Source organism: Rhipicephalus microplus, chromosome 8 (assembly GCF_043290135.1).
Source record: "Rhipicephalus microplus isolate Deutch F79 chromosome 8, USDA_Rmic, whole genome shotgun sequence".
Taxonomy (NCBI): Eukaryota; Metazoa; Arthropoda; class Arachnida; order Ixodida; family Ixodidae; genus Rhipicephalus; species Rhipicephalus microplus.
This window is the reverse complement of record NC_134707.1, coordinates 91,718,510-91,740,380: the sequence shown is the minus strand read 5'-3', so window position 1 is coordinate 91,740,380 and position 21,871 is coordinate 91,718,510. Positions and strand designations below refer to the sequence as shown.

At 46.1% G+C, this 21,871-nt stretch overlaps 1 protein-coding gene across 2 annotated transcripts in view; it reads right to left on the bottom strand.

The window, feature by feature from the left end:
- The window catches only part of LOC142761671 (uncharacterized), a 54,931-nt gene extending 38,197 nt beyond the window's left edge, over nt 1-16,734 (bottom strand). Inside the window, exon 1 of one of the 2 annotated variants that reach the window (XM_075872323.1) lies at nt 16,584-16,734. In XM_075872323.1, coding sequence (XP_075728438.1) covers nt 16,584-16,609 — 26 coding nt within the window. In that variant the 5' untranslated portion in view covers nt 16,610-16,734. Of the gene's footprint in view, nt 1-1,583; nt 1,820-16,583 lie in introns of those variants that run through there. The other variant, XM_075872324.1, reaches the window with a different exon arrangement.
- Between the last annotated feature and the right edge of the window lie 5,137 nt (nt 16,735-21,871).

Genomic DNA, 21,871 nt, shown 5'->3' with positions numbered 1-21,871 from the left:
GAATATGCCATGAACACAGATCTCAGCAGTTCATTTGAACACATTTTAAATCGGGTACAATAGAGTTTCCACATTTAGCGTGCAATTTTACGCAGTAGCCACGTTAGGACAACGAAGCTTGGACGTTGTGCCGTATTGACTAATATGCTAAATATTTAAAATAAATCTCATGGGGTTCCTCATACGCTCACCTAAGATGAATGACAAGCGAAATTAGTCTTACTTCTTCTCACCCATTGTACCCATCGTCTCCCCTCCCGGGTATTTCTATATCAAACATGGTTCTCTGACTGCCTTAAAAATGCGCTAAACTGCGAGCAATGAAAAATCAAAGACGAGTGAAAAAAGAGGGTTCAGCACGACCGAAAACCACTTAACATTGCTGTTGCTTTTCGCAGTCTCTAGCGCAGAGACTCCATGGTGTAGAGACTAGGACGCTAGTCTTGCTAACTTGATAGGCAAAGTAGAAGGTGCTCTGGAGGCTTATACTAGAAGCTGGATTATATGAAGATGCGTGGAGCAAGAAACCATGTTACCGCGATACTAAATTAGTGCCGGTGCTCCAGCGCTTTGCTTTGTGTTCTCCTTTGCCCCTTCGACGCAGCGGGTGAACAGAACAAAGCGAGGAAAGCACAAAACAACGCAGGGACCGACCGACTCTAAGACATTGGCTGAACTGACACTCTATGTGATAAAAAGTCACGCTGGCCGCCATATTGCAGAACACCTGTCTCTGACATCAGATAAAAACAATGTACAATATCAGAGCCCTAATTACTTGGTTGCCAAATATATCATTTAGGCCTTAAATAATCATCGAAGCGGAAATTATAAAGTTAATATATTACCAGTTAATAAATACAAAAAGTATTATTGGTTGGGCGTGACTTCTTTGTGTACTATAGGTTCTCCGTGAATGCACATATTTAAACTGTTAATGAAGTCACGAACTCAACTGAGCTAGAAAAAACATTTCTCAGCCTGCGAAGCCGTGCATGGCCGGTCCAGATTATATATAATATGAGTGGTCATTCATTAGAGGAAAAGAAATGCGAAGACGCTTGTTCGTGCCATTCGTATTGGGGTCACGGCTTAGCGCTTTGTCGAAAGGCTATAAAGGGGATATGAAAAGAGAGAAGGAGAGGAATTAGTAGGTTAAGACAGAAGTAGTCCACCCTGGCACGGGCACAGAGGACTACTTGCTGGCCCACCGGCCTACTCCTGAACCGTTCATGAGTCAGAAAGAATAGGTGGATATAAAAACGGCGCGTCGTCTGCTACAGCACTTCCGGTTGAAGGAACCTTCAAGGCTCAGCTCTTCACTGCTTCAAGTTGTGTGCGATTCAGTGTAATCGGGGAGGAGGCAAGATAACTGGTAACAACCGCGTCGCAGAAAGTACGTGTTTACTCCCGATTACACTGAACGGCACGCACCTTGAAACAGCTTAAACAACTTAACACCTTAAAGCAGCTAAAAACACCCTAAATGCCTTAAATATTTTAACAGAAGAGCTAGACATCGAACTGGAAGACGTCATTTGGCTATCTACCACTTCAGAGGGGAAAGTGAGGAGCTCACTCACCACGATCAATATTGCTGGTGGCAGGTGCGCTATTCTTGGCCTCAATGAGTGGTTACAGGAGAGAGAACAAGGTGTATCGAAAACCAGTGCCTTCTCTACTCTCAGACGCATGGCACGTCGGCCGCTGTGTTTTTCCGGCTTTTGCGCCGGTTTCTCTAAAAGGGCTTCAGCGCTTAAATGCGGGAAAGATTGGCAGAGCTCAGCAGAGTGAAAGTATACAAGTTCTCAAAACGAAATGAGAGCGCAAACAACAACACTATAGCACAATATTTATTTACTGCAGCCCAACTGCCCGCTAAACTTCATGCTGAAGGTAGTGAATTATCACAAGATTGTAATAATTATGGGATTGAAAATTTCTTCAGCATCCAGAATTGAGAACAACCTACATCAATACAAACACGATCAAGTGGGTAAGAAATTGTGAACAGATTTAGAAAAAAACATTGCCACGTGAAAAAATTCAGTGACGCCGACCTCTATACTCCCTTCTAAGGCCCGTAATCGCTGTGCGTTTATTTCCTGTGCTGCACCCAACGCCCCTCTGTTTCTAGTTTAATGCAGCGTGTCTACTTTGCTGGTTGCTATGTGATTAAGAAGTGAAAAAGCAGCGCTGAAAACGGGAAGACAAAAGGACGTCTGTCATCCTTTCAACGTCCAGTGTCCAGCGCTGTTTCCTCACTTCTTAATATATTTTGTTTTGTTTCTTTTTTGTGCGTGTTCACCCCTCCCAGCGCAGCAGTTAGTTTTTCATGCGGCGCGTCTCTCCCTCATCATGCCTCAATGTGTATTTTTTTTTATTCTTCCCCCGACGGGGAAAAGGGGTTGAGGGCTCGGCGGATGACTCCGTGGTGCAGTATCCGTGCTGAAAGGGCAGGCATTGGGAAAACCTGTTCTGCACTCTGCGCGTTCCTCTCGTAGCCCGTCTGCTTGGTAGTGGGAGGAGAAATGCGAGAACGAGTGGGAGGGTTCAAAGTCATGCGCCACGTGGTGGACGTTTCGCGAACTAGCCTCTCATGAGCCGGAATACCGCATGTTCAACATAGTCGGTAGTTTTATACAAATCTCACACTTCTTTACCAGCTTCCACGAAACACTCATGAACAGATATAACTCTTACATCACGGTGTCTGTACAATAGCATACTACGCCAAACATAATGAAGACTAAGTAAAAAAAATAACGTCCAGATGTTGCACAAAACTTTAACAAGGCAAAAAAAAAAACGTATTTGATGTGGAGTAAGGGGTATTTTTTTTTAATTTCTCTGTTTAATGTCCAGAGAGAAAATGGCAAAGTTACTATCAATAAATACATGTTATGGTTTTTACACAGGCGACAGCTGCTAACCTGTGGTACATACATCCCTCTCTCTTAAATCCATGCTTTCACGGACAACGTTCCCGTATGAATCTTGAAAAAGAAAACTGTAACATTGGGTGGTGTCCGCAAGTTCTTCACTTGTTTTAGTACGTCTTCTCTCAATAATTTCTCATACAATGAACGGTGAAAGGGCCACAGGAAGAATATTCTGTATTGAGTCTTTCATAAGGCGTTTTTTGTTCATATATACCGGAGCGAAATTTTGTAATGGCATACCGCGTTATATAAAAAATTCCCGGAACATTTCCAGATCATTGAAAAAATACTACTTTGAAGCAATTTTCTGTGCTTGAGTTGACTGATACTTTAGGTTGTAATTTTTCATTATGTACATATATTGCTATTTATGTGTTTAGTGTTTTCTTTGAAAGATGTTTTTATTATGTATATATATTGCCCTTTATGTGTTTAGTGTTTTCTTTGAACGATGTTTTCTTTGAAAGATGTTTCAATACCCTTGTTCTCTATATTAAGCCATATAAGAGAACTACAATTGATACTTGCAACTACAAGTATCATTCTTTAGGTCTGTACGCCACTAGTCAAATATTTGTGTTTACTACGAGTTATGTACTTTTCCTTTTTTAATGTTCAATTGAATTCATGTGACTGTTGCTAGCAGATAAACATTACTTCTTGTATACCGAATTTGAATTGTTTACTTCTTTTTATTTTTAATTAGAACTATTACAGTTTCACTTATGTATACTTTCAATGGGACCTGCACTAGCCTTCGGCTATGGGATCATACAGTTTGTGCTTATTTTGTAAAAGATATGAGTGCAATAAAGATCATTCATTCATTCATTCATTTACTTTCGTTAGGCACTTTATCCAAAACATTGCCCTTAAAAAAAACTACATGAGAACACAACTTCGCACGAAAACGGTGAAAAGTTGTGTGTCCTCCTGTGTCTCAGGATACAAAAATGTCAGGCATGTGGTGTAATAACACTGTTTGTAAAATAAAGAGCTTAAAAAAGCGTCTCAGAGACAGCCATTTTTGCTTAACACGCTGAAACAAGTTCGTTCTAGATGTCTTCTCTCATGTAGAGCTTCTGGTGAACGTGGCAAACATCCTGTGAATCTTATGGATGCTTTTACGCGTACAACTAAGTGCCTGTAAAAGGTGCATAACTTTAGCAACCAAAAACAAGTTACATACAGCTGACCAAGAAAAAATTGATAAGCTAAGGCCGCCCCATCCTTGAGTTGCCTCACGCTGTTCCTCCACCTTTTCTAGCCAAAACACTGCACTGTCTCAAGCCCCATATTCAGAAATGCTGTTTGACTTGATATTGACTTGTCACGGATTTCACTGCAGCACAAACGCGTTTCGAACGCGCTGTCTTTAGGCCGTGCAAAGGTAACACAAACGCCGAGACGCGTTGCGAATGCGCTCAATCGAAGGCGATTGCAAGTGAAGTTCAAGTCAACTAGCGTTTCTGAATACGGGGGTTAATACCTGTTCAATTACACTTCTAGGTAACGACTAGGGGTCGTGATCCGCTGTATATTTCCGAAGAAACTGGGCCTAAGGTCCCAATTACTCTCCCATAAACTCACGCTTTTGAATGCGGCGCATTTTTCAGCAAACTTCAGTGACAATAAGCGTATCTATTTATCTAGCCGATTAAGTTTGGGTGCCCTTGTGGTCACCCCCTCAACTTGGCGTGAACAAAAATTAGCATGGGAGGGTACGATGGTTTGACGAATATGATGCGCTGGTCAAGACATGAATAGTGACACGATTCGGTAATGTACGCCGTCAAACACTTCCCGCCAGACAGTGGCACATGGCCGTGGACGGGTATGTGCCACAGTTGATTGACACTTACTATCTACCCACGAACGACGAGAACGTACTTAGGTAATTTTCACGCGCCAGCGTCAAGAAATACCCGACATTTGTAGCGTCAACCCGACGAATAGAAAGAAAAAAAACGTCAGGGTGCCTTCTGGAACAAAACCCAAGTATCTGCATGGGAGTGAAAAATTTTACCTCAAACCTAGGCCAGGTCACAAAACCACTTTTCAAAAAACACGCTTATCGTCGTGAAACGTCAACAGTCATTGTAGTGCTGCCTACACAAGTTTATAAACATTACATATGTACTCCATCGATACAGCCATCACATCGTGTTAGCGTCAATTGTGTTTAAGTACTATGCACTGAGGTTGATTTATGTAGCAGTGTATGGGCCAGCATCTTCAGGAACATCAGCACTTCATATCAGATTGTGGTGTCGTTAATACGCATGTTTCAGTTCACATAGTTGCGCAAGTGCAAACAACTGGTTATATTAACATATGGAACTCTTCAGCATATGTCTGTGCGTGAAAGATTTGTATATATATTCAGCTTCATTTCTTGACGTGTCGCTCAATAAAAAAATTGTAACACGTTCACCTTCCCTTCGCATGCTTCGCATAACGTCGATTCCCAGGCACGTGGGATTTGCCGAAACGTTTTTCTTTGTTTAATAAACCTTCACATGTGTCGCAAAATCTTTCAGTGTTTCTTCATAACTAAGTGACACTTTCTGTATCAACAGCAAAAACAAACAGGCAATATCATCTGCGTATGCCAAAACACGCGCTTCACATGACTGCAACTTGAAAATATTCATCTCAGCATGGTAAATCACTTTCTTACACAGTGGTTTCAAAAATATATCAAAAAGTAAAGGACTCAAAAGACACCCCTGGCAAATGAAGGAAAAAACCTGTATGCACTGTGAGAGTCCTCTATTCACAATAAATTTGTAGTACAACTTTTGTATGCCATTCTAATACCTTTTCATGTGATCGCATCAAGAATTACGTGCTCAGCTAGATTAAAGGGTATACTGTGTAGAACATGTGGAAACCTTCATTTATATCAATGTGTAGCATGGCTACTTTCTGATGTGCAGCGTCACAATACTCCAAAATACTCCTGCCAACATGAGTATTGGTGAATACTCTCCTACGCTTGATGCCGCAAGTCTGATGCGGCCCGATCAATTTGTGTATCACTCCTTGCCGCCTCCTAACCGGCACTTTCATTACTACCTTATATTCAACGTTTCTTAGGGTAATTGACCTGTATCGCGTTGCTTTGCGTAAAAGGTGTTGCTATTTTCTTTTAGGAATCACTACAGTGTGCGCACGATTAAATGATAGAGGCAGAGTACCTCGACCTAAGACTCTAAACAAACCTTATACAATGCTGTGGCCATATGCTTATTAAACGCTTTTTTTAAAAGGCGGTAATAATGCCATAAGACCAGGCTACTTGCCCATGCAAAGATCTTCGATAGCCCTCTCATTGTGTCCTATACTAATAGACATTTCTAATAGATTTGTGTTCCCAGCATTACGTGTTAGCATTTTTATCAAGACCTCCTGTACAAAACCCGGCTCCTTTGCTTCACAATAAGCGAAAAATTCTGAAAAGTACTATAGCTTTCAAAAGCATTCATGATAACTTTATGTATCCTAAATATTTTATCATTCAATAATATCTCTAGTAAGTTGTGAGCTCGAGTGTATGCGTTTTCATCTGACAAGGCTCGTTTTGGCTAGCCTTCACCAATAAGCTATTTCTCTGCTCTTGTGCGCATTATGTTTTACACAATTGACCCTTTATATTTACTCTGTTCAAGGCACTCAATTTTGTTAATTGTGACCTGCAGTTTATGTGTAAATAAGAGCGGATTTTCTGTTTTAATTTTCAACAAATACTTTAGCTCTACATGGACCTTGCATTCCTGTTTTCGAGCTTGATACTAGCGACAACACTCAATCGCCATCATTTTTATCTTTGCATAAATGATTCTCATCCTTTCGTCGCACTCCTTTCTGCGTGTTTTGAAGAATACTTGATTTCCTTTTTTGTCTTATCACCAAGCTTTTCATGAGTAAATGTTTTGGTATTCAGTTTTCGTGTTTGCTATACAACTTTTTTCACTTTTGTTCTATCCTAAACAAGACTAAACAATTATCACTGAAGGAAACAGCATAAACTTCATAGCTCTGACGTTTGCCAATTCTCAGATCAAACATATGGTCGATCTGGTCGAGCGTGACTAGAGCCTTGAAAATGTGTGAAGTGTTGGCGACTACCACTCTTCATAAACGTTTTGTGTTGTTAAACTCCCCATATAAATCACTCTTCGTAACCAGAAACACGTAATGCAAAAATAAATTGTCAGGGCTATCTCTAAGAAACTCAACCCTTTGATCACTTACTTTAACAGTATACGTACGATCATCTTGGCTGAGAACACAATTCAAGTCACCCAACAGAATCGCACATCTCTGACACTCAAAGCACGCTTACAATTAAAAAAAAGACATCTGTCTCTCATATCTGTAGGTGTTTATACACACATATCTTTAATTTTGTGTTCCAGTAACAGTTGTCGCACAAAACAAAACACTCGTGTAAGCAAGTTATCACTTCTACTACAAATCCAAGAGAGTGCGTGAACAAAAAAAATTGGCAGATCCCGCAAGTTACGTTCCGTTTGGTTCTTCCACTCGCCTCTCGCTTGTTGAGCGACATTTGCTGCTGCCGCTAAGGAAGCCAAAGACGAGAACTTTTCATCTGCTGGCACCTTGAGGGAACGACCGCTCCGACATCATCTGGATATAGAGACGTTTATTCGTTTCTCTTCTCCCCTCACTGTCCCTGCACCCCTGGTTTTATCCCCTGTCCCCCCATTCAACCACTCTTACAGTCCAATCAAAACACACCACTCTTATAGTCCAATCAAAACGCACAGATGTGTCTCTCCTCGCCACAACCTCGAAGACCCACCGCCTCTTGCCCACTCATCGGTTCTCCGCCGTCGCTCGGGTTTCTTTCACACCGGTTCCCGGAATGGTCGATGACGGGTGTTGCCAGGTCGTGGAAAAGCGCCTGCGAGTAAATTCCCGCGATGCCGGGTGACAGGCCATCAATACAATTGGCCCCTGCGCCAATGCCGTCGCCTCCGCTGATTCTCATTGTCCGGCGGACGCGTACGTGTACCGGCCACGTGTACCGGCCACCTGCAGCCTGGCTTCGTCTTCTGTAAGGCGCCATAATTGAGCCCGACAGCCGCAGGGGAGTTGTCGCGTCCTTTGTGGCCAGCAGACAGTCATCGTGCCGCATTCCGGTGGCCCTGCTTCCTTGTTGGCGAGGGGTCGCCGGCCGCTGAGTGGGTAACATAAGGTATTCGGGGAACGCACGAAGTTCGAGCCCTACACCTCCCCTCCAACTGTGTTGCACTGTATCTATGACATGCGACACAAACACAACCACATATGCACCCATGTTCACTGGCTCGACATGTGAGGCACCAACTGTCACTCGTACCTCGTTGATTCCGTCGCGCGCACGCGCTAACAAAGCATACACCCCCCTTAACTCGCCGTCCCTTTTCTGCGTCATCGTTAGGAGTCACTAACCGCGACATTGCGTCGGCATTAGCGTTTAGACACCCCTTTTTGTGTTCAATTTCCAGGTTATACTTCTGTAGTGCCAACGCCCAGCGTGTCAGCCTAGCGCTCTGCGGATTGGTTAGAGTCAGAAATTTGAGTGGGTTATGATCGGTAAACACCTTGATTTTAGCGCCAAACATCAAACTTCCCCAGTGCCCAAATGATTGCATAAGCTTCCTTATCTATTGTGGCCCCTCGGGTCTGAGCCGGGCTGAGCTTCTTGCTCAGAAAAGCGATAGGGCGCTCCTTGCCCACCAGATCCTGCTGTGCCAGGCACGCACCAATGGCGTAATCGGACGCATCTGTGGCGAGGATAAATTTTTTCCCCGGGTCTGGTGCCTGCAACGCCGACGCCTGCACTACACAGTTTTTCACCTTGTCAAAAGCTTCCTGCGCCTCTGTATTCCAAGTTAATTTCTGCAGAATACGTCGGCCAGTTAGGTTAGTCAGAGGCATAACGACTTTGGAGTACTCGGGCACGTTGTCCCTATAATAGTTGGCTAGCCCTAAGAAACTACGAAGCCGTCCTTTTGTTTCGGGAGCCGGGATCTCCTTTATCGCCCTGACCTTCTCTGGATTGCCTTCGCATATCACTCCTACAGCAGTTACTCGGGCGTGATATGCGCGAAGCTTGTTAGCGTGAATGTTTCTGCGTGAACCGTCCTCGAGCTCAACTAAATAACTGTACGGTCGCAGTTTTTCGACCACTGTGATCGGTCCCTTCCACTTCGCCACTAGCTTCCCCTCTCCTTCCTTCTCGAGCCATAGTACTTGGTCTCCTGTGACAAACTGTTTGTCTGTGGCCCTCAAGTTATAGCGTCCTACGTACTCCTTCTAAGTGACTTCACTCTGTCGGGCGGCTCCTTCGCTAGCTTCTTCCAAACTACTTCGGAGCTTCGCAAGATATTCCGCTGCTGGCATACCCAATGATACCGGCACTTCCCAGTCTCCTGACCAAGTCCTTTTGAGAATGAATAGGGGCCCGTTCGGCACCCGCCCGTACATGAGCTCGAACGGTGACCGCCCTGTAGTCGCATGTGGGACCTCACGATATGCCCATAACAAAAACGGAATCATTCTATCCCACTCGCGTCCATGTTCGCCAACTATGTGAGAAAGCATTCTTTTGAACGTGCCGTTCCAGCGCTCGACTAAGCCGTTGCTTTGCGGGTGATTGGGCGTGGAAAATCTCGGAGTTGCCCCAAGTCTTTGCAACATCTCCTGTGTCAACCTCGACGTAAAGTTGGTGCCCTGATCTGAGCGAATTGTCTCTGGCACCCCGTGTTGAGAAAATATCTGCTCTCCTAAATGACCTGCCCATGGTGAATCGTGAGCCATTTTCAGCACTTCTTTGTGCCTGTGCGATGGTAGCACTAACTGTTTGCAGATGCTACCCGCGAGGTGTTCCTGATGATACAATAGCTCGTCTTGAACGAGCATGTCATGCGTTCCAGCCTCTGCCTGCGCCCAAGCATTTCGCAAAGCCGTGTCTGCTTCCTGAGCCTCACGAAACTCCTGTCGTTTGCTTTTGACCGGCTCGGAACCTTCGCTGTTGCTCTCCGTGGTTATGACGCCTGCCATCGCCCGTTGCTCCTCGCATGCCTCATCTGACAGCTCTACTATAGCTTCGGTCTCCTCGACTGCTGAACACTCGTCTGACACTATGTCACGTTTAACCCTTCCCTCGAGAAGCTGTGCGTAATCGTTGGGCGTGATCAGCGCGTCGGTGCCGTCTAGCAGCTTATCTGTGATTGCACAAAGCACGGCCGGCTGCACCGCCTCGGACATCACGTAAGGACTTCCTTCAGTAGCTATGAGTGGCACGTAAGCCAACTCAGCGGTTACCTGTTGCCCGAACGCTCCCGTCAACTTTATCTGCGAACCCGTACCATCGTACTGAGGTACCACTGCCTTTCTGATGACGCTCACCTCCGCTCCTGAGTCTACCACGGCGTTTATTGATCGACCTGAGCTCTTAAGCTTTACAGTTTCCAGTGAGGGTTGTTTCTGCTCTTTACGCTGCCACAACCTGTCTGTCATTGCTATTTCTGACCCGAATGCAGAAGCCGTCACCCTCGCGACCACTGGACCGTTTTGTTGTCCTGCTGGTCTAGTGCCTTGCCTTGCACCTGAGCCCTTATTGGGGCAATTCCTGGCAATGTGGTCGGCACCCTTACACTCAAAACATCGCCTTTTTCCGTTTCCGTTCGTGGTAGTATCTACCGCTGTTTTAGCTTTCTTTTGCCACTCCTCTACATTTGCCTTCTTTTGTGCTGCCTTGCACTTTTCGCTCTCCTCGAATCTCTCCGCGAGCCTAGCCATGCCACTGGGCAGTAAAAAGGACTCCTGTTGATTACAAATGACATGCGCTCTCGCTTCCGGGCTCAAACATTCTTTCAAGCGATCCGCGACGACTAGCTGCTTGAGTTCCTCGAACGTGCCTACCTTTGAACTCTGGACATAATAGTCGAAATAATTCTCAAGGCGTACGGCAAACTGATCCCAGGACTCCCTTTCTCCCTTTTCCGATCCCGCAAACAGCCTCTTGTACTCCGCCGCCGAAAGCCTGAGACCCTCCAAGATGCTTGACTTAAGCTTAACATAAGCTTTGCGCTCCTGTGCTGTAAGCCTGCACAGCAGCCCGCGTGCGCTTTCACTCAACTGTGGCAAAACTAGCCCGGCCCACCATTCGCTCGGAACTTCATACGACTCGAGCGTTGCCTCAACATCCTCGAACCACATTGGCACCAGCGCCTCTTGGTTCGGCATTTGTGCCAGTACACCTTTTAACAAGCTTGCAAATTTCAGTCGCCTGTCTTCCTCTGACCTTCCGCCAAGCGCTACGCTGTCATCGCTCTCGTTGGACTCTGCCCCATTACGGGCTCCTAGCCGCTGGCTTTCCAGCATCAAGCGCTGCTTCTCCATTACCGCCTCAGCAATTTTTGATTGAAGCTGGAGCAGCACTAGCTGCTGTTCCGACGCCGTATCTGCCGTGCCACTACCATGACCCCCCGTGCCGCTGTCGGCGACTCCCAACGCCTGCAAGTTTCCTACCCCGTCCCCGTTCATTTCCGAGTTGTCCCTTTCTCTGTCTCGCAAGTTGTAATGCTTTGTCATCGCCTGCGCCCAACAGAAAATCAAGAGGTACCCGCCTGAAGTAGCCTTGCGGTGCGCTCTTCCTCCTCGGAATCCGGTGGACTAGCCTTGCTTCGTTGATCCCGCAGCGTGGTAGTCAGTTGAAGGTGGTTGTCGTCAGTCTCGGCCGATGTCGCTCCCCGCTGTCCTCCTCAGTTCAGCCATGCAGATCCTGCTCGACTGCGCCAGTTACGTTCCTTTTGGTTCTTCCACTCGCCTCTCGCTTGTTGAGCGACATTTGCTGCTGCCGCTAAGGAAGCCAAAGACGAGAACTTTTCATCTGCTGGCACCTTGAGGGAACGACCGCTCCGACATCATCTGGATATAGAGACGTTTATTCGTTTCTCTTCTCCCCTCACTGTCCCTGCACCCCTGGTTTTATCCCCTGTCCCCCCATTCAACCACTCTTACAGTCCAATCAAGACGCACCACTCTTATAGTCCAATCAAAACGCACAGATGTGTCTCTCCTCGCCACAACCTCGAAGACCCACCGCCTCTTGCCCACTCATCGGTTCTCCGCCGTTGCTCGGGTTTCTTTCACACCGGTTCCCGGAATGGTCGATGACGGGTGTTGCCAGGTCGTGGAAAAGCGCCTGGGAGTAAATTCCCGCGATGCCAGGTTGACAGGTCATCAATACAATTGGCCCCTGCGCCAATGCCGTCGCCTCCGCTGATTCTCATTGTCCGGCGGACGCGTACGTGTACCGGCCACGTGTACCGGCCACCTGCAGCCTGGCTTCGTCTTCTGTAAGGCGCCATAATTGAGCCCGACAGCCGCAGGGGAGTTGTCGCGTCCTTTGTGGCCAGCAGACAGTCATCGTGCCGCATTCCGGTGGCCCTGCTTCCTTGTTGGTGAGGGGTCGCCGGCCGCTGGGTGGGTAACATAAGGTATTCGGGGAACGCACGAAGTTCGAGCCCAACACCGCATATACGCTGGGAATCGATAATATGCGAAGCTAGAATGAGAAAGGTTGATATGCCACTTCAAAATCAGCACAACGTTACGAGATGGAGGTAAATGATGCCGTACATACCTTCCGTGTCAGGAATATTATGTTCGTACTTGTCGTTTACTTTCGTCATCTATTCACGTCACGTGATACCGAATTTAGTGTACGTAGAGCTAGTGATACGCCCGCGAGCACGCTGCGTGGTATGTTGTCATTTTCGTATAAATGACATGCGTGTCAGGATTATCTTGTTTGGATTATCATTATCATGTTACGTGACGTCAATGAATTATCATCCATTGACGTCACGTAACACCAAATTTGGTATATATAGAGTTAGCAAAATGGCCGCGAGCGCATCGTGAGTGTAGCATGTAGTCAAGTTGTTACATGACACGCATGTCGCGATTATCATGTTTGGCTGGGTCGTTTACTTATGTCATCTGTTAGCGTCACGTAACACAAGATTTGGCATATGTGAAGCTAGCGAAATGGCCGCGAGCACATCATGAGCGTAGTATGTAGTCCTGTTGTTACATGACACGCATCTCATGTTGATCATGTTTGCACCAGTATCATGTGTTACTCGTCCATTCATGTACCGTAATACCAAATTTGGTATATGTGATGCTAGCGAAACGACTGCGAGCGCATCATGAGCGTGGCATGTAGTCATGTTCTTACATGAGTCGCACATTATGATTTTCATGTTAGGGTCTGTTGCTTTTGTTCGCCACCCAATCTTGTCATACCACAGCAGTTTAGCAACATGCCATGTGAACAAAATCACCGGAAGAGCTGCATTGACATGAAATCACGACATTCATGACATACAATTTAAGATTTTCGTATTCTGACTAATCGAATATGTTGCTCGTACAGTCTTGTTACGCTATACCAAGTTTAGTATTGATACCATTATCGAAATTACCAGAAGAGCTAAAAGTCGTAGGCGGCTAGATAGATAGTACGCTCAAAGTTCGCTAAGAAATTCTTCGCATTTAAAAATGATACATCCAGCTGATGTTCTCACCACATGGCTCGTACATGCATTTCACTAGAATGAAAATTGTGATACCCAGGTATCAGTCACGTCCTCAGTACTAAATTTTGTCTCCTGGACCGCGAGCAAGTCAAGGTCGTTTTAGTGCATCAGGGATTTCAACTGGTACTGTTTGGGACGCGCTCCTAGGCCACATACATTCAGAAGTACCAATGCGTAGAAGCTCAGTCATGCTAGTCACTTTGATGATAAGGATGAAACTACCATACTGCGCCTACCATGTCTCGTATACCGTGCAGTGAGAAAACCGGGGTTTCACGCGTCTTGATTCTGTCCCCGAACCGCGAACCGATGACGATGACAGCGACCAGGTTTCTAGGACATATTTTTCACTCATAGAGCCCGCGATGCGATGCCACAGACGCTCCGGGCATTTCAGGTTACCTTCCGTGCTTTCCACTCGGGTGCGCATTCCACATCTCACGGTCGCTTCCGTATACCTTGCCCTGACTTTTGGTGTACCCATCTCGCCACTGGTGCCCGTGTCTTCTTTGACTGAATATCCTGCTCGCCGGCTGTTTAAGCCAACTCATCTGCTTCCTTCGTTGAGTCCTTGCCACCTTGCGTTGGTACGTAGTCTGTCTCTTCTCCAGTCGCCTGAACGTTTGCGTCACATCCCATGAAGTTGCGGGCAGAGGCCAACTTCTCAACCTCCTCGAAGTGTATTAAATTTGCTTGGGCGTCGTCTGTTCGCAGTGAGGTGTGTGTTACTCTGGCATGACGCCTGGCGTAATCTTGACTTTCATGTCCATACAGTCGCCACCAGTGTGGGAAGCCTGGCAGTCTCGTCTTATATGTTCTTGCATGTGACACCTTAAGCAGAGTGGTGCCCGACCCGGGGCAACAGGAAGGGCAATGTTCCAAACTTAAAAAAGTGCAGCAAGTCTTCTAGCACCACGCCTTCCTTCAATTCCTTTTTTCCGCGCTGAGAGGACGGTGATGGGCGCTAACCCGCTTGCGGTTATCTAGAGGGGGGGGGGGGGGGTCGTACGCTATGGCTGCTCTCCAGCTTTCACTGGAAGGATGTTTTTTAGTTACTGAACGCAAAAAGGTCACTGAAATCGTTGCACAGTCTCCGTTTACGAAAAGGCACACTTTTCAGACACAGTGAAGCAACAGCTGACACGCTGATTAGCGCTCATCTGTACGTGTGAGTAGGTTCTGTGCGTAATTTGTGCGTGAGAAATGTGGTGAACGTTTCGATGTGCTTGCCATTCGGGTGCGTGACTTTCTCCTTTGTTGCTATCGCATTTATTGCTTCACCTTGGCGGCAAAGTTGTGACTTTTTAGTGGCAGTGGCGGTGAACGATCAGCTTATAATTCACGAGCAGCGAGTTGCATTTCGCGTCTTTTGTGCGTTCACGTTTTTCCCGCTCATAAGCCACAATGGTTGTATTTAGTGTACAATATCCTTCAGTGAGCTCAAAACAGCCTCGCAAATGTGGTCTAGTGGCTAAAGAACTCGGCTGCTGACCCGCAGGTCGCGGGTGCAAATCCCGGCTGCAGCGGCTGCATTTTCAATGGAGGCGGAATTGTTGTAGGCCCGTGTGCTCAGATTTGGGTGCACGGTAAAGAACCCCAGGTGGTCGATTTTCCGGAGCCCTGCACTACGGCGTCTCTCATATTCATATTGTGGTTTTGGGACGTTAAATCTCACAATTCAATCAATCCATAAGTGAGCTCAAAACAAAAAGCATGTTTTTGCGCACTGCATGTGTCCCATATACAGTGGATATTACGAAGCGTCGCATGATGCCAACACATTCGAGCTCACGCAGCAAAGCGAAAAGGTTAGAGCAACGAAAGGTGCAGTTACGACTAAAGTCCACGCCTCTTGGCTAACTTTCGCCTTTCACCGGTACCGTCCGAACGACGTTGTCGTTCAACGAATTTTCATTATTTAACTTCGCGAAAAGCGTACGCGTGTATTTCGATATGCTTGTTGTGATCGCGCTGACGGCAACTGCATCATTCGTGTGCTGTAAATTGCACACTGTTAGATTCTCATCATGGCTGTCCCACAAGTGCTTGCTAATGGGAAGTTCACTGCTTGTGTTGCGTTGTATAACCAACTTCATGGTGCTCAGAGCGCAAATAGTGACGACGGCGTAATACGTTTGCAAACTATCGTATGGTGTACATTCGGTCCCGTGCAGCTGCGATGACGCGCTACTCGCTAGTGGCCAATTTCTCGGCAAATTCATCAGGCAGGCTTTTCACAAATAATCTAGGAGTGCCGTTCAGTTCGTACATCAATTCGAGTTCGCACAGTTTTTGGTAGCACGTGAAGAATTACACAAAGGGTCGTTGCTTCACGGTCAATCAGCTGAAACTACCACCCTTCGCACTACGGCAAGAAAGAAGGTTGTGATTATTTAGTAGTTAATATCGTTCAGTAAAGCACTCTGGTGCAATATACATTCATTTCATGATCCGGTGAAAGCAGCATGGGGCATACGTCCGTGCGTCCTATCTTTTCCTATGCGAGTTCACGGGTTGTTCTTCATTCGGCAGCCGTCCTAGATTGTACGTTGCGCCACCTATAGCCCAAGGGCATTGCGAACACTGCTGATTCCAGACATGTGCAGGTTGTGCTCGTTTCGCCAAATTGCTATTCTCACACACTGTCCCGCCCATGGTTAGTTCGTGCGATGAAGATGGTCGGCACATTTTTCCTCCTCTTTAGCGTAAATGGCCAACAGCGCTGCCCAGTTTTTACTCACGTTTCAATAGAAGACGTTTGAGCCAATTTTGTGACTACAACTAAATCATGCGGAGCCTTAAAGAGGCTTTGATGTTCACTGTAAAAATAGCTGGAGTGTTCATCTAACTATCTTCGTAATATGATATCATGTTTTCACCGCACGTTTGAAGCATTGAGTCCCGCGTTTCTTTTTTTTTTTTTCTTTCATAGATAACTTGACTACAAAGTTGGTCACATAAACTTGAAGGGGATCGAAAAGACAATGGTTAAGCATATTTCATTATTAGAGCTCACCAAATGATGACCTCCCCGATCGCCATCTTGATAAGGATAGTCTGTGACAAAGTTTGAGCAGTCTTGTTCTTCAACACGGGTTTCGCTCGGATGCACTCTATGTCTGGCCAGTCCAGTGTCGTTAAGTTCAAGTAGATATCTTTTGAATTCATGAACTGAATAATTGGAAATGTGAAAAAGTACTTTATATGTGTGCATCTAAAGACAATTGGGCTGCTCTTAGGTACAATTGCTAAGCAAATGGCTTTTATATATCAAGCTAAAAACGTTTATTATAAATTTGAGAAATAGACGAAAATAAAAAAATAACTGAAAAAAATGTGAATTAAAAGCCAGTGCAACAATCCCTAAAACTAAGAAAACTTGGGTAGCGAACACTACATAAGGTTATTTTGGAAAAACATAATTTCTCAGTCATAAAGTTTGTCATCCTTTGTTGACTATTGTTACGCCGCAAGCAAATGGTAATTTAAAAGGTCGAGATAGCAATATTCATGCATTAGGCCAAATTTGTAATAGTGTAATTAGCCCGGCTATGCAGTTTCATTCTATTTAACCACTAGCAACAATAGTCTAGTTTCCATGGTGAGCGACTGCTCACACGGAAGTAGTAGGATGCAATCACGGCTATGGCGGCTGCGAGAATTACTTAGACCACTATACTTATATTGAAGTACACGTTAAAAGATTCTAGATTCTAAATTTGGGGGGACCCTACTACTTTTCGATCCACCGCATCTCATAATCACATTGGACTGCACGTATCTTGTTTAAAACAATATATTGATCGGTCTTTCCCCAACGAAAACTCTGTCACGCGCTGTGCAGGTCTCGTGAAAATTTTGCGAAAGCTTCGCGCTTCTTTGAGATTACTGCCCCATCGCGGTGGTGTAGTGGCTAACGTACTCGTCTGCTGACCTGAAGGTTGTGGAGTTGAATCGCGGCTGCGGTGGCTGCATTTTCGATGAAGGCGGAAATGTTGTAGGCCCGTGTGCTCGGATTTGGGTTCACGTTAAAGAACCCCAGTAGTCGAAATTTCTGGAGCCCTCCACTGCCGCGTCTCTCGTAATCATATGATGGTTTTGAAACGTTAAACTCCACATATCAATCAATTATTTGCGTATAATTTGCTGAGATGACACACAGAACGCGAAAGGTCATGTTTTATCCAGAATGAGCTTGGGTCCCAGGAACAACGCTAAAAAATTTGGTGTACAGTGTATAAAAACGGCATGGTACAGCGATGATCACTTTATCACCGGCGAACGTTGAGTTAATGATTATCATTGTACACTGCATATAACTGTTGTCTGACTTTCCATTTGCCGGCCACAAGTTCGGCCAAATAAACAGTTTCATCTTGGAAGCGCTGAGTGCTGCTCCGTCAACGTCTCGATACCATATTATGTAGTGGACGGGCAGGGCCGTTTTAATTAGCGATAAAAGTAAAAAGCCGGCATCGAAACCTTCAACGCTAATGCAGTAAAGCTCAAAGGTAGAATAGGGCTAGCGACAGGCTTCAAGCTCCCCAACCGGAGGTTGGACATCTACCTGACTACACAAGAGCCATGGCAATGAAAACTGGCACTCTAACAGCCGTCTCCCACCACGATCACGATGCAGCTACCCTGATAGCAGCAGTTTCCCATTATCGTCATTTGTCAACCGCATTTTTCAAAAATACCCCGACTGTCGGGTTATGAATCATTCGTCTCTTCATCGTGCATTCACCGAAGTCAAGTTGATGTGTACATCCATGAAGAACTCACTTATGTTCACCCAAGAGTAGAGTCTCACTATGGATATCACTACGTGTGTCCATAAGTTAAAAAAGTTGACGTTTATATAGCACCGTCACGTCTACTAGATAAACAGATATAAAGTATATATTTTCGACTACTCCAGCTCCTCGGAGATTGATGGGTGACTTCAACGCCCATCATCCACTGTGGGGAAGCATCAGGACAAATCGAAAGGTCACGAATCTACTTGATCTCGCATCACAGCATGGGCCTCAGGTGCTCGACGACGGCAGCCCGGCTTATCTCTGAGGAGTAACTTAGAGCAGTTGCCTGGACTTGAAATTGGTGTCGCATAGTATTGTCACAAAAGTCCAATGGTTCACAGATATCAAAGCCCACTACAGTGACCATATCCTCACGTACGTGACAGTCAGGGGTCTTGGCGATCATCCTTCCCCAGGAAACTCAAGACTGGGAAAAGTATCAGATATAAGTGGAACGTAAGTGCATGCACGAACCACCGGAATCCGTTGAAGAAGTGATTGGTTGTGCGATGGAGATTTCCCCGAAGATATACTCGAAAGAATTGAGACGTATCGCACTCGGCCAAGAGGTGGAGCAACTTCAAGCTGTCCGCTGGCGTACCGAAACACGATACAAACGCGCAAAATCTATGACCTCAGAGATGCCAGAAGCAAAAAAAATCCAGCGTCGTATACACAAACTCCAGGAACAACGATGGAAGAGTCTTTGTGACTCGCCATACCCTTAAAATCTATGTGTGACCTCAGAGAACACAGACGCATTCAGAAAAAAATCTAGCGTCGAATGCACAAACTCCAGGAACAACAATGGAAGCGTTTTTGTGACTCGCTCGACCCTCGAAAGCCTTTGTCTCCCGTACGGAGGACTCTTCGAGGTATTCACTCGCATCCGTAACAGCGTGATCCCTTCGCTGCTCTGGTGCTACACCAACGTCGCTCACAGCTTGATGTTTCTTGTGAATTTTGAGCAAACATCACCGGAGACATCTCTATATTGATCGATCTATTGCCACAGGATGTTACAGTCACACGAGATCAGCATATGGAGGTGGCATTCACAATGGAAGAACTTCATGCAGCAATGAACACATGCAGGTGCTCATCGCCCCCAGGTCCGGATGGAGTGACCTATGCTGCTCTACGTCGCCTAGGCCCGGAGGCGCAGCGTTGTCTCCTGGACATTTTTGATAGGTCTTAGCACGATGGAATGGTGCCTGATGAGTGAAAGTGCAGTCACCTAGTGCGTTTGTTGAAGCCCGGAAAGTCTCCATTGGATTTGGCATCATACCAACATATAGCACTAGCAAGCTGCGACGGCAAGGACATGGGGAGGATGTGGCTTACACGCATGGATCGGTACCTGTAACATTAAAACATCTATTGATGATATGGCTGGCTTTCGACGAGGTCGTTCTCCAATTGATAGCGTCATGCATTGGCTTAGTGACCTCTGTTCAGCAACAGAAATCTAAGAAGCGGCTGTTGGTAGCTCTTTTCTTAGACGTGAAAGGTGCCCATGACAACGTGACCCACGAGGCTGTTCCTAATGCTCTCGAAGCAGCTGAACTTGATAGTCGTATCTTTCGATTGGCAAGAAGCAACCTCACAAATCGATACATGTTCGTTCTAACTGAATGTTTGTCTTCGTATAAGCAATTCACAAATCGTAGGGTGCCACAAGGCGGCGTTTCGAGTCCAATTTTTTCAAGCTGGTTCTGGTGGGGCTCAACGAAATGCTGCCACAGATGGCTTATATATCTTTTTATGCTGCTGATATCTGCATTTAGACATCTGGCATGACACAGCCTCAAGTGCGCGCAAGGATAGAGAAAGCGGGAACAATGACATCGGCATACCTTTGTCAGCAAGGTTTGACGATCGCCACAGAAGCATGCTTAGCGGTGGCATTTACACGTAAACCGATGCCTTTCCACCCATCGTGCATCGATGGCAGATCAATCGCATATAAGAGCAGTCATAAATTTTACAGTGTCATTGTAGATCGTGACCTAAACTGAACCTCAACATGTCGCATACGTGAAGAAAATGCGCATTTGCATTGAGAATGTATTCAATTTAGTTGCCGGTAAATCATGGGGCCCTTCTATGCAATGCATGCTACAGTTTCATACAGCCCTCTTTCTCGAACTTTTCCAGTACAGCCTTCCTGCTCTGTCCAGCACGTGCAAGAAAAACATTCGTGCACTGCAGAGCGTACAAGCCCAAGCACTTCGTACCGGTCTTGGTCTTCCAAGATGCTCATCGACAGTGGCGACTATTTTTATCGCACAAGAACAGCCGGTCACGACGCGTATCTTTGTCGAGACGCTGAGAGCTCACATTCAGAATTTATCACGGCTTCCATCACATCATTTAGTGTGTTTCACAGCAAAGAAGCCCCATTCTTCGTTCTGCGGTATTGTGACGAAACATCAGGACACATTACCGCCTGGCCTCAAACTTGCGATGCGTTCAGCAGCTACGTTATGAAGTCTCCGTCAACCTGACGTGCGATTATCGGTTCCAGGTATCGTTAAGAAGGCATGCATGTCACCGCTAGCCCTGAAGCAATTGACAAGTACAGAAGGTACTTTGACCACATACATGTTTACGCCGATGGCTCCACTTATTCCTACAGCTCTACAGAAGCAGTGGTTGTTCCATCTGGTAATGTGTTGCTTCAGTACAAGTGTTCTCACACCACCACGTCGACAGCAGCAGAGCTCACAGCGCCTCAAGGTGCAGTCAAGTACATTATTCGGCAGCAGCCTATTCAACGGACCATCTTTTGTGAATGGAGGTCAGCCTTACAGGCACTACAGTTTGTTATGCAGCACGGGTATATCGGATAAGGTACGACTACCACGAAGCGCTCGACGAAGGTCACGACATTGTATTTGAATGGTTGAGAAGTCATTGCAGAATTGTCGGCAATGACCACGCGGATGAAGCCGCCTAATTGGTAACTTAGAAGTGTGGCAGCTTAGGCTAATTGGTATGGCATGACGATAGTTATAGCGCGAGAATAAAACGACGACACAGAGACAAGAAGGACACGTAAAACACGAGCGCTCGTGTCCTTCGTGCCCTTCTTGTCTCTGTGTCGTCGTTTTGTTCTTGCACTATAACTATCGTCATGCCTAATCGGCTCATGACCAAGACCTGCGTCCGCTCATACCACTCATGAGAACGCACACTGCAAGGTGACTACAATCACTTGCTCGCCGTATATATCTCCTCAATGAAATATGCCAGGTTTCTCCCACGCGCGCCTGTATTTGATCGACCCAAACTTGCAACTGCGTTTGCCATTCGAGCTCCCATGATGTGCTGAAACTTTTCTATGTCACAGCAGGTTGGGCGTGGCATTCATGAATGGGTATTCTCGTCTCCTTGGAATTGCGAGCAGTTCAGCATGCAACATCTGCGCCTGCGAGGAAACGCTTGAGCACTCACTATGCCACTGTCCAGCATACCAGTCTGAACAAGATAATATGGAAGC